The 22,897-nt window shown below is 56.0% G+C and overlaps 1 protein-coding gene across 3 annotated transcripts in view; it reads left to right on the top strand.

The window, feature by feature from the left end:
- Positions 1-22,897, top strand: part of VIPR2 (vasoactive intestinal peptide receptor 2) — a 69,620-nt gene that overhangs the window by 10,053 nt on the left and 36,670 nt on the right. For all 3 annotated transcript variants that reach the window (XM_029233393.1, XM_029233394.1, XM_029233395.1), the window contains exons 3-4: positions 14,502-14,609; positions 18,122-18,219. In XM_029233393.1, coding sequence (XP_029089226.1) covers positions 14,502-14,609; positions 18,122-18,219 — 206 coding nt within the window. The remainder of the gene's footprint in view (positions 1-14,501; positions 14,610-18,121; positions 18,220-22,897) is intronic.

Genomic DNA, 22,897 nt, shown 5'->3' with positions numbered 1-22,897 from the left:
GGACGGTGGTCTCGGCTTCCATGTGTGTCCTGTGCTCGGCCCTGGAGTGGATTCACTCCATGCAGCCCTGTCCCACCTGCAGCTGATCACCACCACTCAACCCCAGCTGCCACCTGGCCAAGACCCCCAGCCTCCTTGGCCTCTGCACTTGGTGTGGCCTTCCTCGTGATGATGAGCGCACCCTCTTGTATTCCAGGGTAGGGGCCCATCTTGGTACTCCTCAGCCTCTTGGCACCAAGGCATCTGCCAAGGACCCTCCTGTCCGGCGTCTGTTGACCCAGGAGCAGACATACGGACCCTTCCTGGTGCCCAGGACGGAGGGAAGACTCCAAGTGTCCACTCTCAGGACAAGGACGGGAGATGTCCACAGAGCAGGCGTTGGGGGGGGTCCCAATCTTGATGCTGGAAGGTGGTCGTCAGCCCATCAAGGTGAGGAAATGGGAGTGGACTTTCCAGTCTCTCATCCAAGCTGGTGGCAGAGCCCAGCTCCCTGGACCCTAAGTCAAGCGCTCTTTTCACAAAGCCATACTTGGCATCTTAGAAAGAGAGGCATGCTTTAGTCTTCCTCTCTAAAGCCTGCTTCAAAGGTGAGGGGCCTCCTCTGAACCGCCATGGCTACAGGGAGATTGGCCTCATGTCCATCTAATTGTCTGCACCTTCCACTGAAGCTTCCCCTTGGGGTGAGGATCCCCACCAGTTCACTCACTTTGTGACATCAGCCCCTTCTCTCCTCCGGCCCACGGCGAGGGCTTTGGGGCAGCACGTTCATTTGGTGAGTCCTCCTTGACTTCCTGGCCGTCAGCTTCCTCATGACACGCCTGGTTCTCTGTGTATCAATAGGAACCGTCAGAGGCGGCCGGGGTTCAGCTGCAGGCGGAGGCCCCGCAGTGCAGGACGTTGAATCAGGGCCCAGAGCGCCCCAGATGTCTGCACCTTACACATCGCCCGGGCTGTGACCTGCCCTGGGTAGGGCTCCCGCAGCTCAAGAACTGACACTTTCAAGGCACCTCTTATCCACCCCAGGGAAGGGTTACTACTGCTTTGCAAGCAGTCTCTGACTTCTTACAGCTACTTCCTTCTCTGCAAGGGAAGGACTGAGGCCTGTGTGAGGGGACACTGAGGGTGAGGCCAGGCCTCCTGGCTGCCCACTGGGCCCCGGCGACAAGGACAGCACGTGCCTCCTGTGTCCCCCCGGCAAGCGCTGTCGCTCTGCTCCTGTGTGGCCCCGTGCAAGGCACCCAAGCTCACCAAGTTCGGGGGGGTGGGGAGCGTTTGCTCCTGGGGCTTGTTGCAGAGCTTGGAGCTGGTGGGCTGGCCGCGCGGGCAGGTAGGAGAGGTGTGTGTCGGCACCCAGAGCAGCCGGGTCCAGCCACCGGGAGGGCTGGGGTCGCACACACGGGATGTGTGGGTGAAGGAAGGAGCACAGCGTTGACCCGCAGCCTGGAGCTGGCCCCAGGGGCATTCTGAAAAGCGCGCTGTCTGCTATGAGCTGTTTTGGGACGGTTCACGGAGCAGACACTTCTGAGAGGAGCTGGGGGGGGCCTCGCAGGCGGGTCACGTTTCAGGTGGAGGTGACGCAGGCGTGCTCCACGGCAGAGGACGGGAGGCTGGCGGAGCAGAGGCCAGGCCGCAGGGAGAGGGTGGCTGAGAAGGTGCCGCGGCCACATGGTGGTGGGGGCAGCCGCCCCAGGAGCGCAGGAGAAAGGAAAGCACACAGGAGGAGCTGGGGCCCGGGGAGGGCGCCTTCGGGGCTGTGGTGAGCAGAGGCCGCTTCTGGGGAGCCTAAGCAGAGGCAGAAGGAAGGGCTGGGAGGGAGGCTGGAGCCTGCTCACCAGTGGGACCATTTGGGGCAGCAGGTCCTGGAGGCAGGGGGAGTGGCCAAGGGCGGACCTGAGGGGCTCGGCCCAGAAGGAGGGGGAGGGAGGGGCCTGAGCGCCCGGCACAGCTCCCGGGGTGGACGGGGCTGGAGGGGCCAGCAGGATGGCACCCAGGGCACTGAGCTGTGGACGTGCCAGGGGCCCCTGGCCCCCAGCCCTCGCACAGAGCCTGGGAGGATGGTCCCGCACGAGGCCGGTCTCGGCCAGGAGCTGTGGACGCCGCAGCCAGGCGTCCTGCCCTGGGGGCACGCGCAGCTGTGTGGCTGCTGTACTGTATGAGGGCGATCTGGCTTCGCGCTGGTAGATGGGTGTCCCGGCTCGATCCCAAGACATCGCCCAAGTCCTGCTCATGAATCCACGCAAGATTACCCTGGGAATCCAGTCCCAGGACTCCCCGCGCATCCAGTCCCAGCCTGTCAGCTGAGTCCAGACGTCCCCTCTCGGACGCGGCTCGTCTCTGCTTGCCTGGGAGCTCATGTGGCACCACCAACAATGCCCCAAGTGGTCACAGACGTTGGAGGGCAGGTTGCTGAGAATTTGTACAAAAGACAACAGCAGGCATCTCGATGGTGAAAGGCACAGCATCCGCAAAAACGTACCCCCATCAGTTTTCCCAAACTGACCCCGTAGCAGGACCTCCCCGGGACTCCCGAGGGCCCCTGTTGTACGGATGTCGGAAGAGAGGCGTGAAGGTGCTGGGCCCACCTCGGAGGGATCTGCAGTCAGTCCTCGGGCAGCCGTGCTGGCCGGGACCCCGACCGCAGGCACTAGGTTCACCCAGTTTGGAGGACATTTTGATGTTTGGGGTTTATTGGATTCAGCGTATTCTTTAGACAGGTTCAAACTGGATCTCCGGATGTTCCTTTGAAAAACTCTTTTGTTCAGTTAACAGCTTTGGTTAGTTCTGGGTTTTGAGTCTTGGTTTAACGTTAGTTCAAGTCCCAAAATACGACTCCAACTAATGGAATCCATCTGAACTGAAGTTAAACTTTGCTACTTCCATATTCAAAGTTCCAAAGTGATTTGATTGAGGTGCCATCTGGTGGCATTGTCGCCCCAGATGGTCTTTCCCAGGCCTTGGTTCATAGGTCGCCTCTAGCCCACCAAGGGTGGGATCATTGTAGCACCCTAGTTAGAATATTGGGGTGTCCAGGAGTTGTCTGAAGAATGAGTTCCCGGTAAAATACTCCTTGCAGCCCTCTAAAGGCACTTGGAGTTGGAGCTCTGTCGTGGCGCCTGGGTTTGCCCCTGTGTAAAATCCAGGCTCTCATACAGGGGGCCTAGGGAGCAGCATGGCCCTGGGCCTCGGTCCACACCCGAAGGCTTGACCTGCTGTGTGGACTCAGTTACAAGCAGGGGGATGTTCAAGAGCCAGCCCGCCTTGGTGCCGTGGTCGGCTTGTGAACTTGCAGTGTTCCTGCTGCAGAAAGACCTGGTGAGGCCCTCCTGGCCCAGGTGCCTCCATCAGGTACCTCGGGCAGCCTCAGACCAGTGGGCGCTTGGTGAACATTTGTTGGAGAGACGAATGCTCGTCACTGCAAGTTTTAAGAGAGCATGGCTGCAGCTGGTCCAAACACTGTGCCGAGTCATGAAGAAAGGATAGTCTGCTGTTTGGAAGATGAATTGTTCCATCTCTGTCTGCACGGGCAGGGGTTTGTCATCAAGCGCCCTGAGCTTGTTCTGTAAGTTGCTTTTGAGTCCTGATTGCAGCAGCTCCCCTCCCAGCACGTGGCCGGATTTCACCTGCACTGACTGTCTCTGAGAAGCGCGCAGCCCAGACATAGGCTGTGATTAGTTCTGGTGGGTTGTCACTCGGGCGTTTCCCCTCAAAAGGCTCCTTTCCACTCTGCTTCTGCCACTAGCAAGTACTGTCATCATGCCTGACTGCAGCATTACTAGAAAGGCGTTTGGCTCGGTACCCAGCATGGATGTAGCTCTCCTTATCTCACTACATGTATTTTAGGAATAAATGATGTAGATATGCATCCTTAGAGCAACAGAAAGAGAGACTCCTCCATTTGGTAGAGTTTGATCATCACTGTTAGTGGAGAGATTAGCTGGACTCTGAGAAACAGGATATTTGTAATTGGACCCCTGAACAGGAAGCATCAAAGGTGCCCAAAGAGCAAATCCAAAGCTGAGGGCGGGGCTGATGGGGATGTGGGCCAGTGTTGCAGAGCTTCCAGGTCCAGGGCAGGGTTCGCAGCGATCGCGTCACCATCCACAGGGCTGGGGGTCTGGACCCGCTCAGCATCATGTCTGCTTCCGCGGTGAGCGCTGAGACGCCAGGATGCAGCAGGTGGAACAGCGGGGCTCCCTGTGCCGCCGCTGCGGGGATAACGTCCACATCTCGACCCTGCCAACCCTGAGGTCAGGAAACAGACCCCCGGGGTCCTTCTTGGGCTGTATGGCCAGCTCACACCGCTGGAGAACAGGGACTTGAGTGTCCAGGAATGGGAGTATTTGGAGGGGTGGTCTCGGCAGAAAGTCAAAGCAAGGGGATGGTGAGGATATGGCGAGATTTCTGCCGGCCATGACTGCAGCTGCCCTTTGAAGGATCCAAACGCAGGACCAGGGCTGAGAGTAGAAGTTGCACACAGCCCCATTTTGGCCGTGGGGCATAGGACAAATTTGACCGTGACCGGAGGCGCCCAGGGGATGGCTGCTCATGGCCGCGCTGCTCTCGCGGCCCTGGGAGAAGTGAGAGGGTCGGGGCCGCCCCGGGCCACCTCTGTGGCCTTTTGAATGCGGGGCGCCCACTGGTCTGGGAAAGCACGTTTGTTGGTCAGAGTCCTCCTGGCCCCGGGGGCCTCAAAGACTGGCTTGTGTACTTACCTGCAGAAAACAGTAACTCACGTCCCCCTCCATAAGCCTGAAGCAGGGCCCTCAGACAGGCAGGCGGGCAGGAGGCAGCCTGTCCGGTGATTCGGGTCAGAAAAAATGGCTGGGTTCACAGAGAAGCACCCTTTTAAAAAAGGATTTTTCCCAACTCAGTTGGTGAGCCTGTCCATCAAGTTTTCAGTCCTTTAAAGTGATACTAGGCATGGGGGCGCTGGGAACAGGAGATGGATCAATGGCTTCGAGGGCCACAGTGAAGATAATTCCTCTCTTTAGAACTGTTAAAGCAGAGTTTTAGCGCTCAGAGGATCCATGGAAATCTCCTGGATCAGCACGGTCCCCTTACGGGAGGAGAGGCAGGCGGCTGCCTGAATGTCAGCATTCTGGTGCCCGTTATGGCCCTCAACATCCCATTATGCTGTTTGGTCACTGCTTAAAAGTGACTCCAGAATCTTGAAAATGAAATTCTTTTTTCCCTTTGCAGTTGGCAGGTGGTCTGTGGGGCTGCTGGGCTTTCCCAGGCTTTCCCACCTCCTGGCTTTCGTGCCCTGTGGATGATTCACGCTTGGTCAGCCGGTATTTAAGGTCCAAAATGTCAGCTTTTATAATTCTAACCATTCTTTACACGTATTAATTAGCGTTCTCTTGAAAGAAGAGCTTTTCCTCATCATTTGGGGAAGAACTACAGTTCCTTCTGAAAGAGTGGGATAAAAGTCCAAGCACCTTGGGGGCACCTATTAAGTACTTAATAACTAGAATTCTGATCAGACAATTATTTCATCACTGCTATTTATAGCACAAGTAAAGTGGGTGTTGGAACATGTAGCCATTAAAAAAGATGGCACACGTCACAAATGACATGAAAAATACGAGATGTATATTGTTAAGTGAGAAAGCAAGGAATACTCCAGCATATAGGATATCCTGTGTTTGTGAGAAGAACATACGTGACGTCTCTGTGTATGTGGTGTATGGGCAGGTGTATAGGATGTCATCGGGCCCTGTAGGGGCAGGAGCCAGATGCCCATGAGGGGCCAGGAGGAGGCTGCTAGGAGGGGGTGTTTCCCCAACACTCTCAGCATGGAAGGCAAAGGGGGCGGGGGCAGGACTGTTTGGGGAGAGGGTTTCTTTGGGGAGAGTCCTTGGAATGCTCTGTGATGTCTGCTCTCCTGTTGAGGGGAGGGAGGTCCCCCACCGGTGAGAGGACTTTCATGTTGCTGGGGGACACAGGGATGAGAGGTGGCTGGCAGCCGTCTTGGTGCAGCTGGGCAGAGAGGTCCACTGGGTCTCTAGTTGTCCTCTACTCAGGAGGACAGCCACCAGGGCGAGGGCCAAGAGGGGTCAGGGGCCACAGCTGGGGGGAGGCGGCCCCTGGTCCATGGGAGAGGAGGTGCTGGCTTCCACCACGAGCACCTGTGCCAAGACCCCTGAGTGCCTCCAAGCCCCCTGGAGCCCCGAAAACCACCACCAGCAGATCCGAGCCCCAGTCTGCCCTCCACTCCCGCTAGCCTGAAATAAGTCAGGTGGAGAAGGCATGTTAACTAAGCAGACCAGGCTGTGCCTTAGACCAGAGTGGTCAGAAACACGAGGGGCCTCACCTGAGTTTCCTGCAGGACAGAGACTGTACCCTGAGCCAGTGGGAAGGGCCCAGCTCCACCTGCAGCACAGACGTCTCTCCAGGTAGTCCATAAACATGAGCGGGTTCACCCACCGCTGCAGGCTGCACACGGGCTCGCAGCACGGGCCACACCTCCTCGTGCCTGGACTGACGTGCTGTGTGATTGCACAGTCCAGGGCGTGTGCTGCTTTCGTAATTTAAGATCGCACGCCTGGAAGAGTCTGTCAAATTTTAAGGGTGTCTCAGTGAGGGGTTCATATTGTCCCTTAGGTACTGAGAAGTCCTTAGTGGACAGAGGCTGGTGTAACAGGATGTGGCGAAGGCTCTGATGTGCATGTAATGGGTCTCAAGACCTTGGGGGGTCACTGAGCCTCTTTAGGTGTGGACCCCTGCTGTGAAGCAGCATGTTTGCCGAGAGCCAGAAGGTCCTTCCCGACTCTGAAGTTCTGCGGTCCTTTTTTTTTTTTTAACTTTTTTTATTTTATTTTTTATTTTTGGCTACGTTGGGTCTTTGTTGCTGTGCACAGGCTTTCTCTAGTTGCGGTGAGCGGGGGCTACCCTTCGTTGCGGTGCACAGGCTCTAGGCGCGCAGGCTCAGTAGTTGTGGCGCATGGGCTTAGTTGCTCTGTGGCATGTGGGATCTTCCCAGACGAGGGCTCAAACCCGTGTCCCCTGCATTGGCAGGCGGATTCTTAACCACTGAGCCGCCAGGGAAGCCCCTCTGTGGTCTTTTGAATGACCCCCCAGCTGGCCCTCTGCCCCAAAGTTCTTGTTCACCAGGCAGAGCCCCGGCACTTATTTAAGGGGCTCACGAGGAGGATGACAGATGGAGTGAGGAAACGTGACATTGCTTCTTAAAGTGCTTTCTTCCTGTTCAGAGATGTCCAGCAGTTAGTGTGGCCTGAATCAGCGCAGACGGAAGCACAGGAAACAAGAGCAGCCCTGACAACAGCCCCTGCCCCCGAGGCACCGCCCAGCCGGCGCGTGGCCTCTGCGTCCTTGGCCCAGCAGTGCGCTCTCGGACCCCACAGCGGGGAGAGCAGCCCTCACCAGGGGCTCCAGGGTCAGGGGCCCCTTGGGGCCACACTCCACCCAGGAGGTGCAGGTGGGTCGGCGACGTTCCATGCTGCCCACCCCCAGGCCGGGCTCAGTGCTGCCAGGGACGGCCAAGGGCGAAAGCGGCCTGGCTGGGCTGGGTCCCCGCTGTATGTCTGTGCCCCACCCAGCCCGGCCCACAGCACAGAGGCGCTGTGGGCAGGGCTGGGGAGCCTCCGGAGCTCAGCCAAGCTCCATTCAATGCCTCGTTTACTCGTCTGTGCGATGAGACTGGGGACACCCCGGGCCTGTGAGTTTGGGGGATGAAATGAGCTCATGAGGGCGGGACCCGGCCCCGCTGCTGCTGTCACTGCCTGTCCCGAGAGCAGTGCTTTCCTCAGTGGGCTCGCGGGATGCGCTGGTCATCGGCACTGCCTTCTGGGTCTGTGGAGGTGCTGGGGGCCGTCAGGTGGAGCGTCCAGGGACGCCCAGCCCTTCGGCGGCAGCGTGAGACCGGGAGTCACCCCGCCGGCCAGACAGGCCTCCCTGTGCCAAGCAGGCCCCTGATGAGCCGCCCGGTTGGCTCACCAGCACTCACCCGCCCTGCACGGGAGGAAGCCAGGCTTAGCGAGGTTGGGGCTGTGGCCTGGCGAGCTGTGGGCTCCGAGCCCACCCTCCTTCCCGTGCCAGATAGGGCGTGGCTGCCATGAGCCCCTGAGCGGTTCAGCACCACCGCAGGGACGGGGGTCAGCCTGGGTCTCTGGCGCAATGGCCTGGGGTGGGGCACGGGAACTTTCTAACAAGTCGGCAGGGGCTGCTGCTCTGGGGCCCCGTCAGCACCCGCACTCGTAATCCTTGAGGTCCCGTCTAGCACCTGCACCTCAGGACTGTGGGTCTTAGCCCTGGGTACACGTTGGAACCTCCAAGAATCTTAAAAACCGAGAAGTGCTGCCCGGGGGAATCAAACCAGAACCCTGGGTGTGGGTACTAACAGCGGGCCCCGGGGGCGTGTAGGAAGGACCCGGGCACACCCTCCACTGCCGCTTGGCTGCCCCATCACCAGCCTGGGCTGAGGGGCACTGACCTGCCCTCTGACGGGGTTGTCCACGGGGCACACGAGGTGCTGCCGGTCAGGTGAGCCTTGGAGACCGCGTCGTTCTGGCCACGGCAAATTCTATACAAGGAGTGACCAGGGAGCAAGAAGTGCCATTTCTCTGCTTTCTCTCAAGCAAGGTTAAGACAATAAAAAGCAAATAAAAATCTCCGTAATGAAGGGACTTGGCCTGGAGGGTGTGCTCATCATGGCGGGGGAGGCCAGTCGAGCTGAGCTGACCCCAAGCTGAGGCCTCTGCGTGGCTCTTCCTGCCGTCGAGCAGCAGCCACTCTTCAGTGTCCCTCGCCGTCTCCCCTTGTGTCGTCTTCACACTGACACCCGCGCTCGGCCGCCTGCCCACCGGGGTCGGGGCCAGGAGACAGGAGAGGAGGTGATGGGCCCTTCTTCCCATCTCACTGCGCCTGTTCTCACCTGTTCACCGACACTGGCGTGGCTGATGTACAGAAGCGCCTGGAAACAAGTAAACGGTGTCCAGTGCTGTGTCCACCATAACCAGGCGTTGAAAGTCCTCTGACGGGACTGGACTGGGCTTCCCTGGGGCTCCAGCTTCATCACTGGGGGCAGAGGAAGTGGGATTGTGAGACCTTCACCCCAGGAGCTGCGGCTTGAGGGGTGTTTACCTGCCCGGTGATGAGGTCCCACCAGCCCATCCCAGAGAAGGACGGGTGGGCCAGGTCAGCACCTGCTGTCTGCGGGCTGGGGATCCAGTGACCAGCATGGCTCTGGCCTCGGAGCCCAAGAGCACTTCCTGGACTTCCCTGCAGCTTCTGATTCTGGAAGAAGCTTTGCCACTTATGACTTCAAATTTAAACTAAACTTTTGAATGGAAGGTGTTATTGGTAATGTTAGCTGTCACCTGGCCTCATATGTTAGTGCCAGAAACAGTTTTCTTTCTCCTTTTCCTTTGCCCATGCCTGCTCCTGCGGCACTTCCCCTGTGCTCCGTCTTGAGCAAGGTGACCCAGGGGACGAGGCCTCCCGCCACTGGATGCCCGGGTGCTGGTCCGTCCACCCTCTCCTCACAGGCCGGGCCGCAGGAGCAGAGACCCCTCCCTGGAGCTTCTGGTCACGGTGGGAAGCACCTCCATCACACTGTGGCCACCGTCGAGAGTCAAGCCTGCCTGGGTACCTCCGCTGTCCCACTGCTGTGCTGTCTCTCTCTGTGCGTCGGTGCTGGTAGGGGACTGGATTTCTCTCTTGGTAAAAATGTGGACAGATCGGAGCACGGCCACTGCTGGGGATGCCCCAGGAGCCTCACCCAGAGAGGGCGGGAGACCACGTCAGTCGTGGTCACAGCCTCGCCTGAGACATTAGCCCTGCATTCGCTGGACGAGTGCTCAGAGCCGTCTTAGTCTGCTTGCGCACCTGGACTCGGTTCATGCCTCTGGCTCTGTGTCCAGGGCTTTCGTCATAAAACACCTTGAACGTGGAAGACTGGAGTGGTAGGAGCACATCTCCCCAGGTGCCAGGAGGTCCCAGAGGGCCAGTGGGGACAGTGGTCTTCAGGGAAAGGGCAGTGACAGCAAGACGGGTTCTGGCCCCAACCTTGCTCTGCGAACCCATGAGCAGGAAACACAGTGTTTGTAAAAGCTCTGCCCTAGACGAAGTGTAACACCTAAGTAGTGACTCACCTGATTTTCTTGAAAACGAATTGCTGTTTATATCGTTGAAATAATGAGAAAATAAACCCGGGACTCAAAACAACACGTGTACCATCATCTGTGAGAGTATGACTTGCCCGGGCATATTTTGGAGAGAGAGTTGGTTTTTCGGGTACAAGTTTCTTTTCCATGGTGGTCGGTTCCTCCCCCTTCATAAGACTGCTTCAGGGGCTTCCCTGGTGGCGCAGTGGTTGAGAGCCCGCCTGCCGATGCAGGGGACACGGGTTCGTGCCCCGGTCCGGGAAGATCCCACATGCCGCGGAGCGGCTGGGCCCGTGAGCCATGGCCGCTGAGCCTGCGCGTCCGGAGCTTGTGCTCTGCAACGGGAGAGGCCACAGCAGTGAGAGGCCCACGTACCGCCAAAAAAAAAAAAAAAAAAAAAGACTGCTTCGGGCCAGGTGAACTGCAGCTGTCTCCTCTGAGTTCCAGAACACAGGCACGTGTTCTAATAGCAGCCTTTCCTGAGCACAACTCATCCATGTCCCGAGTATGTTCCGTTCAAGTTGCCGTGAAGTTTAAGAAATTTCTGGAGGCTGCACCGTGCATAAGACCAGTTTTTCTGAACCTCTTGATCTAGAATGTTCCTTTCAGGGGACTAAGCTGCCCTCCCAAGAGGAACTTAGGAAGCCACCCCCGCCGGTTTATGCTGGGCTCCTGTGCGCGCTTTTCCTGCGAAGCCTGGCAGTTGGTTCACGGAGGCACCTCGGTCAGGCCCTGGTCGGGGCTCCTCCCTGGTCGGGGCTCCTCCGCCACCTCCTCTCTGCAGCTTCTGGGACACTTTGCCAAGTTTACAACGTGTCAGTGCCTCCCGAGTCTGTTACTCACCCAGGTGCTAAATTAAACAGTATGGAAGCTGAGGAGTACAAAAAAAAGCACTTGTTTCTGGGAAAATCAATTTGTGTGCTTTGGAAAAACTAACAAATTGAGTTGCTAAGCAGCCGTAGGGTTGGAGGTGAGCATGACGGCTAGGATCGAGTCTGGAAACCTAGCTTTGCGGGAGCCTAAGTCAGCCCACTTTCAGTGCTCTGAAGTTGGACATCACCAAGGACAGGTCAGAGTATGATTTACACAAGAAAAGCAAAGAGGAGCCCAGTCAATAAGCCCACTCGCAAAGGAAAGGCTTTGGCTGTGTGTTCTATGTTGAAGTAATAGAAACACACTTTGTGTTTCAATCAATGGAAGATACTTAAGGTATTAAGCACCTACCGTGCTTTTCAGTTCCCCAAGCCACTGACCCCCACTTTGGATAAGAGACCTCCTCCTCCTTGTTTTGGGTTTTGAAAGACGGAGAAGATTTGTGTGATAAGTGATAAATAAATTTTTACCAAAAAATTCTCATTCTCATTTATAATTTATTCATAAAATATTTCAGGTAATTTATATGGCCATTTTTAGTTGAAAAACCATGACCTGAAGAAAGTTGCATCTGTTTGGGCTAATTTACCCCCAGCAATAGTTTATGTACAGTAATGATGGGTTTGTTATTTTCTCTCTTTGCTTTGTTTCTTGATAGTTTGTAGGAGTGGCTTTTTAGTTTTATTTTTTGCTCGTTTTAGCTACAGCTCGAGGGTGACGCTGTCCTGGGATGATGGAAATGTGTGTCTGAGCTGTGAGATGAGAGCCACCAGCCACATGTGGCTACTGAGCATTAGAAGTGTGGCCACTGCAGCTGAGGAGCTGAATTTTCAATTGCATTTAATTTCAGTCGATTTAGGCTTAAACGGTCACATGTGGTAACCACGTTGCGAAGTGCAGTTCTGGGGTTTTTTCTCTTCTTTATTTTAGCGAATCTGTTCAGTTCATTTTATCTATTGTTTTAGCTAAAGCGCTAATGTATCGTTGAAGCATGATGGTGACAGCAAGTGCCCAGTAGGGTCCTGGTTTGGGTTGTACACTGTGCTTAACCGTTTCTAATAATAGCTACTTCTTTTAACAAATGGTCTTTGCTACGTTAAGGCAGTCTCAGTATTTCGTTATTCTATTTAGAGCTTTTAAAAATTAGCAATGGCTGCTGAATTTCGTCAAGTAACTTTTCAGTCTATTGATGTGAACAAAATTTTCCTCTTTTCAGACTGAGCCTTGATTTTATTATCACCATCTCAAATATCTAGGTTGCTACGAGAGTGTAACAAAAATAAATTCTCACGCAGACCCTGCTTGCCTCACCCACGCCACTTTTTCTCATGCAGTCTGGGCTATTCAGCACTTTTCAAACAAGACTCCTCTCCCCAGTTTGTCTTGGGTCCAGCTGAACTCTGCTGGGAGTCACCCCTGCCTGGCGGCTCTCTCCCCTTTCTCCAAGCTGCGCCCCCCCGCCGCCCCGCCTGCCGAGTCCCTTCACGGTTGTGGTTTACGTTATGATGACCACAGTTGACCCTGTAACAGTCCCAGGCTCCTTTCCGGTGTAGCTCTATGTCATTCCTGGAACTATAAGTTCGTTTTCCACCTCTCTATCAATAATTAGCATCAAACTTTGTACCAGAACAATGGCAAGACACTCTCGCGATGATCTAGTACACAGGGTGGTCACCAACTGCTGTTCTCGGAGCCACTCCTGTGCCCTCCATCCCATGCCAGGCGGCCTGGTTGGTCCAGGGCTCCCTGGTGCTCCTCCGGCAGAGCTTCCAGAAACACCCAGCAGGGCAGGGAAGTCTGGAGTTCTCAGAGTTCAGAATTCAAACTCGATGTGATTCTCCCAAACGTAGGCCACCTGTGCCCTTTAAGGGCACCCCCATTGCTCACCTCCTGCGGGCTGGGCTGCCGCCCCCTTTGCTCCATCTGAATCTTTAACACACATACATGCTGTCTGTCTTCAGTTTTATGACATCTCTAGGAACTGCCATTTCAAATTTCTCAACTGCCATTTTCATGAGACTTGGGAAATGGAGCGAGAAGCTCATATGTCCCCAGATGTCTGTCTCTTGCCCTCATCGCGTAGGCACATCCCTCCTTACCACCCTGCTCATCCGTACACTCCCAGGTCTGCAGGCTGCACTGCCCACCGGCCGGAGGTGTGTTTCTAGTGATGGCTTTGTCCTTGATGATGTGTCCTAAGTAATTTTTCAAAACGCAACGTTTTCTTTAAATATGTAAGAATGTTAATATAGTATGAATTTATGTACTCAATCTTCGGTAGGTAATTCAGTTTTTAGGATGAATGTATTTTCATTTTATTTTAAAAAGCCTTTAGAAAGTATTTTCATGGTTTTTTTGTTTGTGTTTTTAGCCGCACCGCGCGGCATGCAGGATCTTAGTTCCCCAACCAGGAAACGAACCCAATCCCCCTGCAGTGGAAGTGCGGAGTCTTAACCACTGGACCACCAGGGAAGTCCCTATTTTCATCTCTTTTTTTGCAAAACTTGGTTTGTAGCCAACTTTTCATTACCTCTGTTCTTAGAAGTAAAACATTCCCGTGGTCAAACCAAAAATGCATAACTCCATTGATGTGTTTGCGCAGTTATCGTACAGGTGTGGGTGGCGTGTCAGAGAGCAGAACTGTCGTTTCTTTCTTTGTTTTAATTGAGGCTAGCACCCTGCTCCTCCAATACTGAAGTTTAAATGAAGTATAAAAGTTTAGAGGTCACAAAATACAGTAGAAACACCTTGGACTTGTGATAAAAATTTCCTGGGTTCAAACGTGGATTCACTTACTGTCTGTTTAATGTTGAGAGGCCCCTGGACCATTCAGACCTCAGTGCTCTTTGTCAGTGAGACGATTAATACAGTGTTGGTGTGAATTACTGTCGTGGGGTGGTTATTAAACCAAATAAGAGATCTGAAAAGTGTTTTAAGCTATAACATAATGCAAATTAAGTTTTGATAACTCCATGAGGGTAACCTAAGATTTCACCGCTAATATGTCGTCTTGACTGCTGAAATCAACTAAATCTTTTCAAATATTTAAATTTGCAAATTGTCCTTGAAGTCAGAATCCATAAACGCACAAGTATATGTGCATCTAGGGGACCCTAACCTCCAAGACTTACACAATACTCAGTGTTGCCCATTTTATCACATGGGGGGTGGGCGGGAAGCACTTCAGCAGGAAAAAGTAATGATTCTACTACAATTCGAAAGTGCGCAGTGCATGCTGGGTTCCTCAGAAACGTTCTACCGCAGATCTGCTTATTCCTCCAAAGCTGATTACAATGAACCCATGCCAAGTATATTCTCAATAATATCGTGGTGTGAGTTTCACAGAAAAAATAATTTGCAAGATAATTATCTAATTAACAGGCTTTCTATTTGAAAAGCTTCTGAGCAGATCCGGCGCCACCACCCTGGGCACCCCACACGTGGCCTGAGGGTGCTGCCCTTGTGCTGGGCAGAGGGCCCTGCTCACCCCCGTCTCCCCTCCAGCCTGCAGCGGCGTCTGGGACAACATCACGTGCTGGCTCCCCGCGGATGTCGGCGAGACTGTCACGGTGCCCTGTCCAAAACTGTTCAGCAACTTTTATAGCAAACCAGGTACTGTCGTCTGTGTTGTTTCTGAGCCGTGCCGGGGGGAGGGGTGCATACGAGGGGCCGGCTTCTCCATGGAGGCACAAGAAGCAGGGCGTCAGTTTCCTTGGCCCAGTGAGTCAGGGAGCAGCTGTGCTGAGCTGGCCTTAGAGACTGGGAGCACAGAAGGCTTCCTGCCAGGTCGTCCACCCTACAGCACACACGGTGGGGCGGACAGGAGACCCTGGGCAGGAGCCAGACACAGGCGCCCAGCGCAGACGAGGGGCCGCAGCACCAGGCAGGGAGAGAATAGAAACACCTGCCGCACTTGGGCACCCGTAACCCCCAGAGAGCGTCCTCCAGGGTGTCCCTTCTCGGCCGGGAACGCACGTTCTGCTTCACGGGAATCCTCTCCTTTCCTGGACCGACTCTCTGGGTTCTCAGCCCCACCCTTGACCCGGCCCCCTGTCACCTGAACACCTGCAGTCGCATAGCTTCCAGCCTCAGAAGGTGCTGACCGAGATGCGCCGACCCCTCCTTCCAGGGCTTGCTCTGCACACAGGCCCAGGAAACCCAGATGTTCGAGAAATAGACCCGTTTTTCATAAAAAGTTGTAAGTGGGAAATTGGGGGGTGTCTCTACACATCAGTGCGTGTTGTCATGGCAACCAGCACATTGCTCTGCTGTCCCTGTGCGGGTGAGCCCTGGGGCCCACGCGAGGCCCCTGAGCCGGGCTAGGAAAGGGGGTGTGAACAGGCGGGTGGGAGACTCTACTTCTGTGGGAGGGGAGAGCTGGGGGACTGGGCACAGTTCCGAGAGCAGGTCTTTGCAAGGGACAGTAGCAAACCATCAGGTGGAGGAGGGCCAGGTTCCAGGACTCAGAGGTTTATTCTGACGAATTGGAACCTTAGGGCATCATGGATGCCGTCAAGTATTAGTGTTCTCTCAGCTGCGGAGAAGGCGCCTATGCTCTGCGTCCAACAACGACGCAGCCAGGAGCCCGTGCCCTCGGCCAGGCAGCCCAGTTCTGAGTTCTGCTCCCCGTCTTCTCCAGAAGCCACGTGGCCAGTCCCCAGAGGGCTGCGAGGGCCCTGGCCCGCCATGGGAGCACATCTGGTGGACCGGCCACAACCTGGAGCCTGCCCATCACTCCTGCCTCGGCCCAAGCCAGGACCCTCCTGACAGGGTCTGAGCCCAGGTGGCCGTGCTCAGGGCCAGACATGTGACTGTGGCCTTTTCAGGACAGTCACACTCAAACACGCACTTAAGGACTAAGGACAGGAGTGTGCAATCAGCTTTAGGGAGCTGGGCTGGGGCTACCTACACCACTGTGCTGAGGCCCCAACACTGCAGCTAAATTGGGGACACAGTGGGGAGAGGCATGGAGATTGCGGGGGTCCTCACAACAGGTGACCAGACTTCTGAGTCCTAAGCTGTGCCCCACTTTCGTTCTCAGGTCCCTCTCTCACCTCCCCTCACCCTCTCCCTGAGCTTCCCCTCACTTCCCTGCCCTCACCCCCCGCCCTCTCTCCCTCACCTCCCACACCCTTCTCCCTGAGCTCCTTGGCCCCGCTCTCACCCCTTTGTCCATCTCTCTCCCCCGATGCCTCTCTCACATCCGTGACCCATCCCTCACCTCCCTGCCCCTCTCTCATCTCACCTCCCTGACCCCTCCATCACCTCCCCAGCCCCTCTCTTTACTTGACCATCTCAGGCATTTCCTGGAAGCCCACCGTCCACTTTTGCCCAAGGTTCCACTGAGGAGTGTGAAGCCAGAGGCAAGATGACAGCCCTGTGGGCGAATCTCGACTTCGTAGGATGAGGTTTATTGAAATGTCCTCTTTAGTGTTTGCCGTATTATACGTGAGGAATGGCTAGCTCAGCACTCCTTGCCCTTCCACAGAGCTTAGGGTACAGGTCCCAGGAGCAGGTAGGTAGCAGGTGTGCTGTGCAGGTGAGGAGCTGACTGCCCAGGTCTGAAACGGGCACCTAGCTTGTAATCTGGTAGCTTTGGGCAGGTGACCCAGCTTCTTTAAGCCTCAGGTTTCTCACCTGTAAAATGGGATCATCAAAGGGCCTCCTCATGTAGCTGTCAGGATTGCATAAATTAAATACGGAAGAGCCGGGAGGAGCCGGTGAGCCCTACGCTGCCGACACCACTGTTGTTCTTGTCCTTTCTTGTTCCCGACTCTGACGGGCAGGTCATTCCCTTCTGTGGGCCTCGGTCTCCCTTCTGTAACGTGGGGCAGGGGAGCCAGACCTCAGCAACCTTGCCCCTTTCAGGTCTCTGTCTGGCCCACAGCACTGCAGTCCCTGTGCCCGAGCTGCCCTCAGGCCCCCCGGGAGCTGGAGCAGGAGGTTTCAGGTCTGGAATCGGAGGACCCAGGGGACGGCGGTGTTGGAGTGAGGCTGGGCCGGGAGAGCCCAGGTGCTCTTTTCCAGGGGCTTTGCTGAAGCCGACCCAACCCACTTCCTCTCCAGCGGGTTGGGGTCTGGACTCCCCCGGCCTCTCTCCCCACGGGGAGCAGAGTGGCTTATGCTTATCTCCTCCCCAGGGCAGACGCACCGCACTCTTGGTCCCACCTGATTCATCAGCCAGAGCAGGTGAACCGCTGCGCTGCCCTGGGGTAGAAGAAATGAGGGATTTTTAAGCACAAAACTCAGTTGTTACTGACCCTCAGAGCCTCACTTTTCCATCTATAAAATGGGAACAGTGATGCCAGCAAGTGTGCAAATAAAAAGAGATGGTGTGAGGAAACGTTTGCTATTCTGAAAGCCCTGGGCCTGTGGTCCCAGCAGGAAGCAGAGACAGCAGGGCCAAAGTCGCCGCGCCAGCCTGGGTCCGAGCTCCCGAAGCCCACCCAGCAGGTCCATCCCCTTCCCCTCACCACCCTGTGTGTCATCTGCTAAAGACGCCTCTTCCTGTGCACGGGACCCTGCATTGCTGAGTCTGACGTGCACGTTAGGTTCCTAGGAGCAAACAGTGGGGCTGTAAAATCAAAGCTGTCTATTTCATGCCACGCGAACCTGACGTCCACGGCCTTTCCTGCAACCACAGCGGCCAGTGGTGCCTGCCCTGGCTGCTCTGGTCACTGTGCCTCGGGGCCGCGAGGTGAGGACTGGCCCAGGGGAGCAGGAAAGCGCAGGGCAGAGCAGGGCAGAACGGCCAGGGTCTGCCCACGACGCCTCTCAGTGGACGGAACAGCCTGTTCGCTTCCACCCCGCTCCGTAGTGAGTAGAACACACCGGCACCTCTGTCCCATCATAATTGCCCCGGACATTGCGCCCGTGCTTTGGCGCCGAATCTGCTCCCTCCAGCCGCCGAGGCCCCGGGGATGCAGGGGCCGCTGCCCAGGCTTCGTGGGCGAGGATGCCAAAGAGGGGGACGCACCCTGAGCAGGTGCCCCGGGTTCAGGCCCGGGCCCCTAGCCAGCCCCGAGGGAGAGGGAGCCTCTCAAGCCAGCGTAGGTGCAGGCGGGGGCCCTGGCCACCAGGCCAGTCCTGACGTGCAGATCAGACACCTAGCCTTTACCTTCCAGGAAACATAAGCAAGAACTGCACCAGGGACGGGTGGTCAGAGACGTTCCCGGATTTCATGGACGCGTGCGGCTACAATGACCCCGAGGCTGAGAGCAAGGTAAGGGCTGCGCGGGCCTCCCTTTCTGGTCGTTTTTCCGAGGTGCCTGGTAAACCGCGACCATTTGCTGCTCCAAGCCTAATTCAGGTGTTCTTTCACTTCTGGCCAAATCCCGCCAGTGAGGTCCCTGGTTTCAGTTCAGCCACCCAGCCTTTGGAATTATGTGCTGGTTCCGTAGTCTTGGAGCTGGGAAAGGCTGGTTTTCTCCACCTGCTGTGGTGTATCTGGAAGGTGACACCGAGAGTGGCTCTACCTGCCGAACTGAGCTTAGCCAGTGTCCCTTCTGCCATGAGGGTTTCTTTGTTCCCTTTAGGGTGTTGCCACCCGTGGGCTGTAGAGAAGCCACGTGGTTGTTCTCTTAGCCCTGAGCCGGCAGCGGGGATGGAACCAAACTTGGAGCATCTCTGCAGACTTAGAGCCCGCGTTGCTGGTGTGGGCTGCCCAGGCTCAGCTGGCCGCTGGTGCCTCTCTCAGGCCATGGTGGAGACTCGGTGTGGGGCAGGCATACTGTGAGGAGAACCTTTCTCCGGGAATGCGGTCCTTTAAGCGGTGGGCACCCTCAGCCCGGCACCCGCACCCGGCCGTGCCCCGTGGTGGGGTCTGTTTTGTTTGCCACCGGGAATTCAGGTCAGTGTCTCCCCTTGAAGCCCATCGCTCGCCCTGTGACCCCGTGTGGACGGGTAAGGGCCTTGGGAGCCGGGAGCCGGGCTGTTTCAGACATGCTCCCTGACGACGGGTGTGAGGCCCTGGGGAGTGCCTGCCCCCGACGCCTGAGCCCACACGGTGCGGGCAGACCGTGTCTGTGCCGCCGAGGCCCATCTCCTGCCCCCCGCCCATGCCACCTCACCTCCGCTGTCCCTGGGTCCTGCCCCCAAGTGAGGCCCTTAGGGATGTGGCTGTCCCATCACTTTTCTTGGGTAACAGAGGGGCTTTCTTTGCTCTCCTCACTAAGAGTTACAATTTAAAGCCTGTTCTTTTCCTACCAAATTAGTAAACCTAGGAAGGGAAGTTCATTGTATTTTAGCTGGTATCCCTCTAACTGGATGACAAGTGACCTGTCACCAGTGGTCAGTGAGGGTAATCATGGTGGTGCAGCTCTGAGCCCTGCGTCATGTGCTTCTTACTGATGGACGTGGTATATATTTAACGTACACGATGTGATGTTCTCACATGTATACAATATGAGACGATCCCCCAGTCCATCGCCTCACAGATTCCCTTTGCTTTTATATATATATATATATATATATATAAATTTTATTTATTTATTTTTGGCTGCGTTGGGTCTTTGTTGCTGGGCGCGGGCTTTTGCTAGTTGCGGCAAACGGGGGCTACTCTTCACTGCGGCGCACGGGCTCCTCATGGCGGTGGCTTCTCTTGTTGTGGAGCATGGGCTCTATGTGCGAGGTCTTCAGTAGTTGTGGCGCACAGGCTTAGTTGCTCCGCAGCATGTGGGATCTTCCAGGACCAGGGCTTGAACCCGTGTCCCCTGCATTGACAGGCGGATCCTTAACCACTATGCTACCAGGGAAGCCCCTCCATTTGCTTTTGGTGAGACACAGAACCTATTCATCTTATCACTGCAGGTTTGTGCTTGTTGACCGATGCCCCCGCATTTGCCCACCCCTCATCTCATTTAGTCTGGGTGACAACCCACTTTACAGATGGAGAAACTGAGGTTTAGAGAAATGATGTGATGTGGCCAAGGGCCCCGCCATTCTGACGAGAGCCAGCCTCTTTGACCCCCTCCTCAGGGACCGCTTCTGGGCCCCCTGCTCTCCCTACACAGGTGGAAGCAACAGCAATGGTCCTGGGACACACCTGGGCGGGCAGCCAGGCCAGGGCTGTGCTGACCCTTCCCAGCCATTGTCCCCCCCCCACCCGTGGACTTGTGCCCCTGGGGCATTCTGCACGAACCCCTTTTGTTCTACAGGATCCCACAGAGAAGGCCCAGCCTTTCCCCATGGGCGTGGCCAAGAGGCAGGTCTCGCGGGGCCCCCATGACAGCAGCACAAATGGTGAGGCCCCCCCAACGCTGGGCCCGAGGCTTGGGCAGCGTTTAGCCTCTCCCGCCGTCAGCCGTTCCCCACCCCCACCCCACTCCCTGGAGGATGGGGGTAAATGCCACTGCCCACGTGCTTGCCGGTGGCCGGGTGCACAGCCAGGTCAGAGGCCACTCGTGGAATCAGGGTCCGAGCACGTTTTCATTGGACAGTGAGGGGATCTCAGGTTCCAGACTCGTAGCAAACTGCTGTTCAGCTACTTAAATGTGTCCAAACCAGGAAGCCGTCCTATTGGTGTCTAAGAATAAGACCTTAACTCGTGTAGAATTTAACCCTAGTTTCAGGGCTGTTTCCGTAGAGAAAAGCGTCCCAGGCCCTGTTCTGAAGACCCTGAACTCTGACCAGGGGTGATGACAGCCCCACGGTGGCCGGGACCCTGTCACGTCCCACCTGCCTCCCAGGTGGCCCTGCAGGACGGGGGCAGCAGCTGGAGAGTGTCCAGACTTCTGTAGGGGTGGACGGGGTGGGGCCTCAGCAGCCACCTTCCATCACCCACGTCTCCTTCTACCTCGGCAGCCAGCCCAGCGTTCGCAACTCCGAGGCCTCAGGACACACGTCAGGGCGAGGAACACAGCGTCCTGAGGCCTCGCCAGCAGCATTTATTCAGAGCCTGTACTTGTTCCACAAGTAAACATTTCCCGGAACCGCAACGTTCCTACTCTGGCCTTGGGTTACACAGAGCCCAAGGTGGTTGTAAAGGACATCATCGTGGGAACCATGTCAGCTCAGAGCCCACGAGGACAGAGCACCTGTGATCTCCTAATGCTTTTCTGTCCAGTGCCAAGAGCTATTTTTCTTCTCAATTAAACATTTCAGAGATTCTGCAGTTATCATGAATGCATATTCTCTGCCAATGGATTAGAAACTCAAAATATTTTAACATGCGAAGGTGAAGAGAATAATGGCACAAGACCAAAATGAAAAATGTTCTTCCTGATTGCAGCTTCCACTGCTCTCACACTTCGAATTCTCGGTTGTTTAAGGAGTCGCTTGGAAGTTGAAAACCGCAGCCCAGAGTGAGGCCGGGACGGTCTTCCCCGGGGGGAGGGAGGGAGCGGCCCCTCGATCCACGGGGCCTCCTGCTTCCACGTCATTCTTCATCTCATCAGCCACTCTCTTTCTTCCCAGTTTTACGATTTTAATTGGATTTCCTGTGCTCGTGCAGCCAAACTCTGCCCTGGGCGCTGTGTGTGCAACCTTTGTTGGTTTCAAAATTAATTAAATTCAAGGGAAAAAATTAGCTTCCACAAAAGCCACATACAGTGAGGGAACTGAAAGACAAAGCAGTTGGGAGTGGGAGTCCCGTGAAGGAAAAAAGAGTTTGAAGACCCCAGAGGACCCCTTGGACGACGCGGGAGCCGTGATTGCGAAGCTGCTCCTCGTTTGGACCATGGGAGCCCGCAGAGTCATGGAGGGGGGGTGGCGGTGGCCCAGGCCTGCGTGTCCTGGTGCAGTGAAACCCTGACGCCAGCCAGGCTCGGCTCGGGGCGCCCCGTCACCACATCCCGCTTTCCATAAAGCAATGTCTCCCCAGTCTGTGTCGCTCTCCCAGCAAAACCTGCCTCAGGTGTGCACATCTTCGTCTTAGGCCTTTTTTCTTTCAATCCTTGGATAAAGGGTTTAATCCCATTAAGAGGCTTTCAGGACCCCCTGCCAACCCCAGACCCACGGGGGCCACACCGGCAGCTCCTCTCCCCCTTTTGCCTTGTCCCAGCCTGCTGAAGCCTGCGGGGAGAGCAGGGCAGCCGGAGACCACGAGCCCCTCTCGCTGCCCCCACCCTTATCATGGGAGCCTACGGGTCTCCCGAGCCGAAGAGGCTTTCCTGGCATCAAGGTCTCAGCCTCAGGCGGGCGGTCGTTCCACCTGGTGCCGTCTGCCTGGTCACCTGCCCCCCCCAGGCCCCCGACCCATCATGCCCCAGACCCGGGGACTCTCCTGACCCAGTGGCTCCTACTGGGGCCCATCGGGTGGACCCTGGTATCCTGACCTCCTTCCTCCACCGACGGCTGTCTGGAGGCTTCTGGTCAGAGCACTCCCTGGCCAGCCTCCCTGCCTCAGTGTGCCACCCGCTGCCCAGTGTTCCCGTCTCTCTGATCTCCCAGGGATGCTGAGAGTTGGCAAAACATGAAAAGCGCTAGAAATGAGCACCCATGACAAGTCTCGTGGGCCCAGGGTGGTCTCCTTTTCCCTGTTATTGGGAGTCTCCCAGATGAATCTAGAAGGACCCCAGGGCTGTCCCCACTCCATGGCCACCACCCGCGACTCAGTCACCACATAAGATTCTGCACCCGGCCTGCTGCTGCGCCGCCCTGCCGAAGAGCAGCAGCGTCAGTGACACGCAGGCACCCTGTGCTGGGTGGACACACCAAGCAAAGTGGTCCATACGTCTCCTGCATTATATATTTGCTACTATAGTTCTTAAATAAAGAGCACTTCTGCTAAATTTAGCCAAGAGAACTGTTTGGCATTTCAGCCTTCCCATGCTCCGAGTGGACACATCTCCTCCACGTTCTGCCATATTCCCATGCTCCGAGTGCACACATCTCCTCCACGTTCTGCCATATTCCCGTGCCGAGTGGACACATTTCCTCCACGTTCTGCCATATTCCCGTGC

Source organism: Monodon monoceros, unplaced genomic scaffold, assembly GCF_005190385.1.
Source record: "Monodon monoceros isolate NGI ecotype Baffin Bay Population unplaced genomic scaffold, NGI_Narwhal_1 Super_Scaffold_2, whole genome shotgun sequence".
NCBI lineage: Eukaryota > Metazoa > Chordata > Mammalia > Artiodactyla > Monodontidae > Monodon > Monodon monoceros.
Note: the sequence above shows the minus strand (reverse complement) of the source record. Positions and strands in the feature narration are given on the sequence as shown.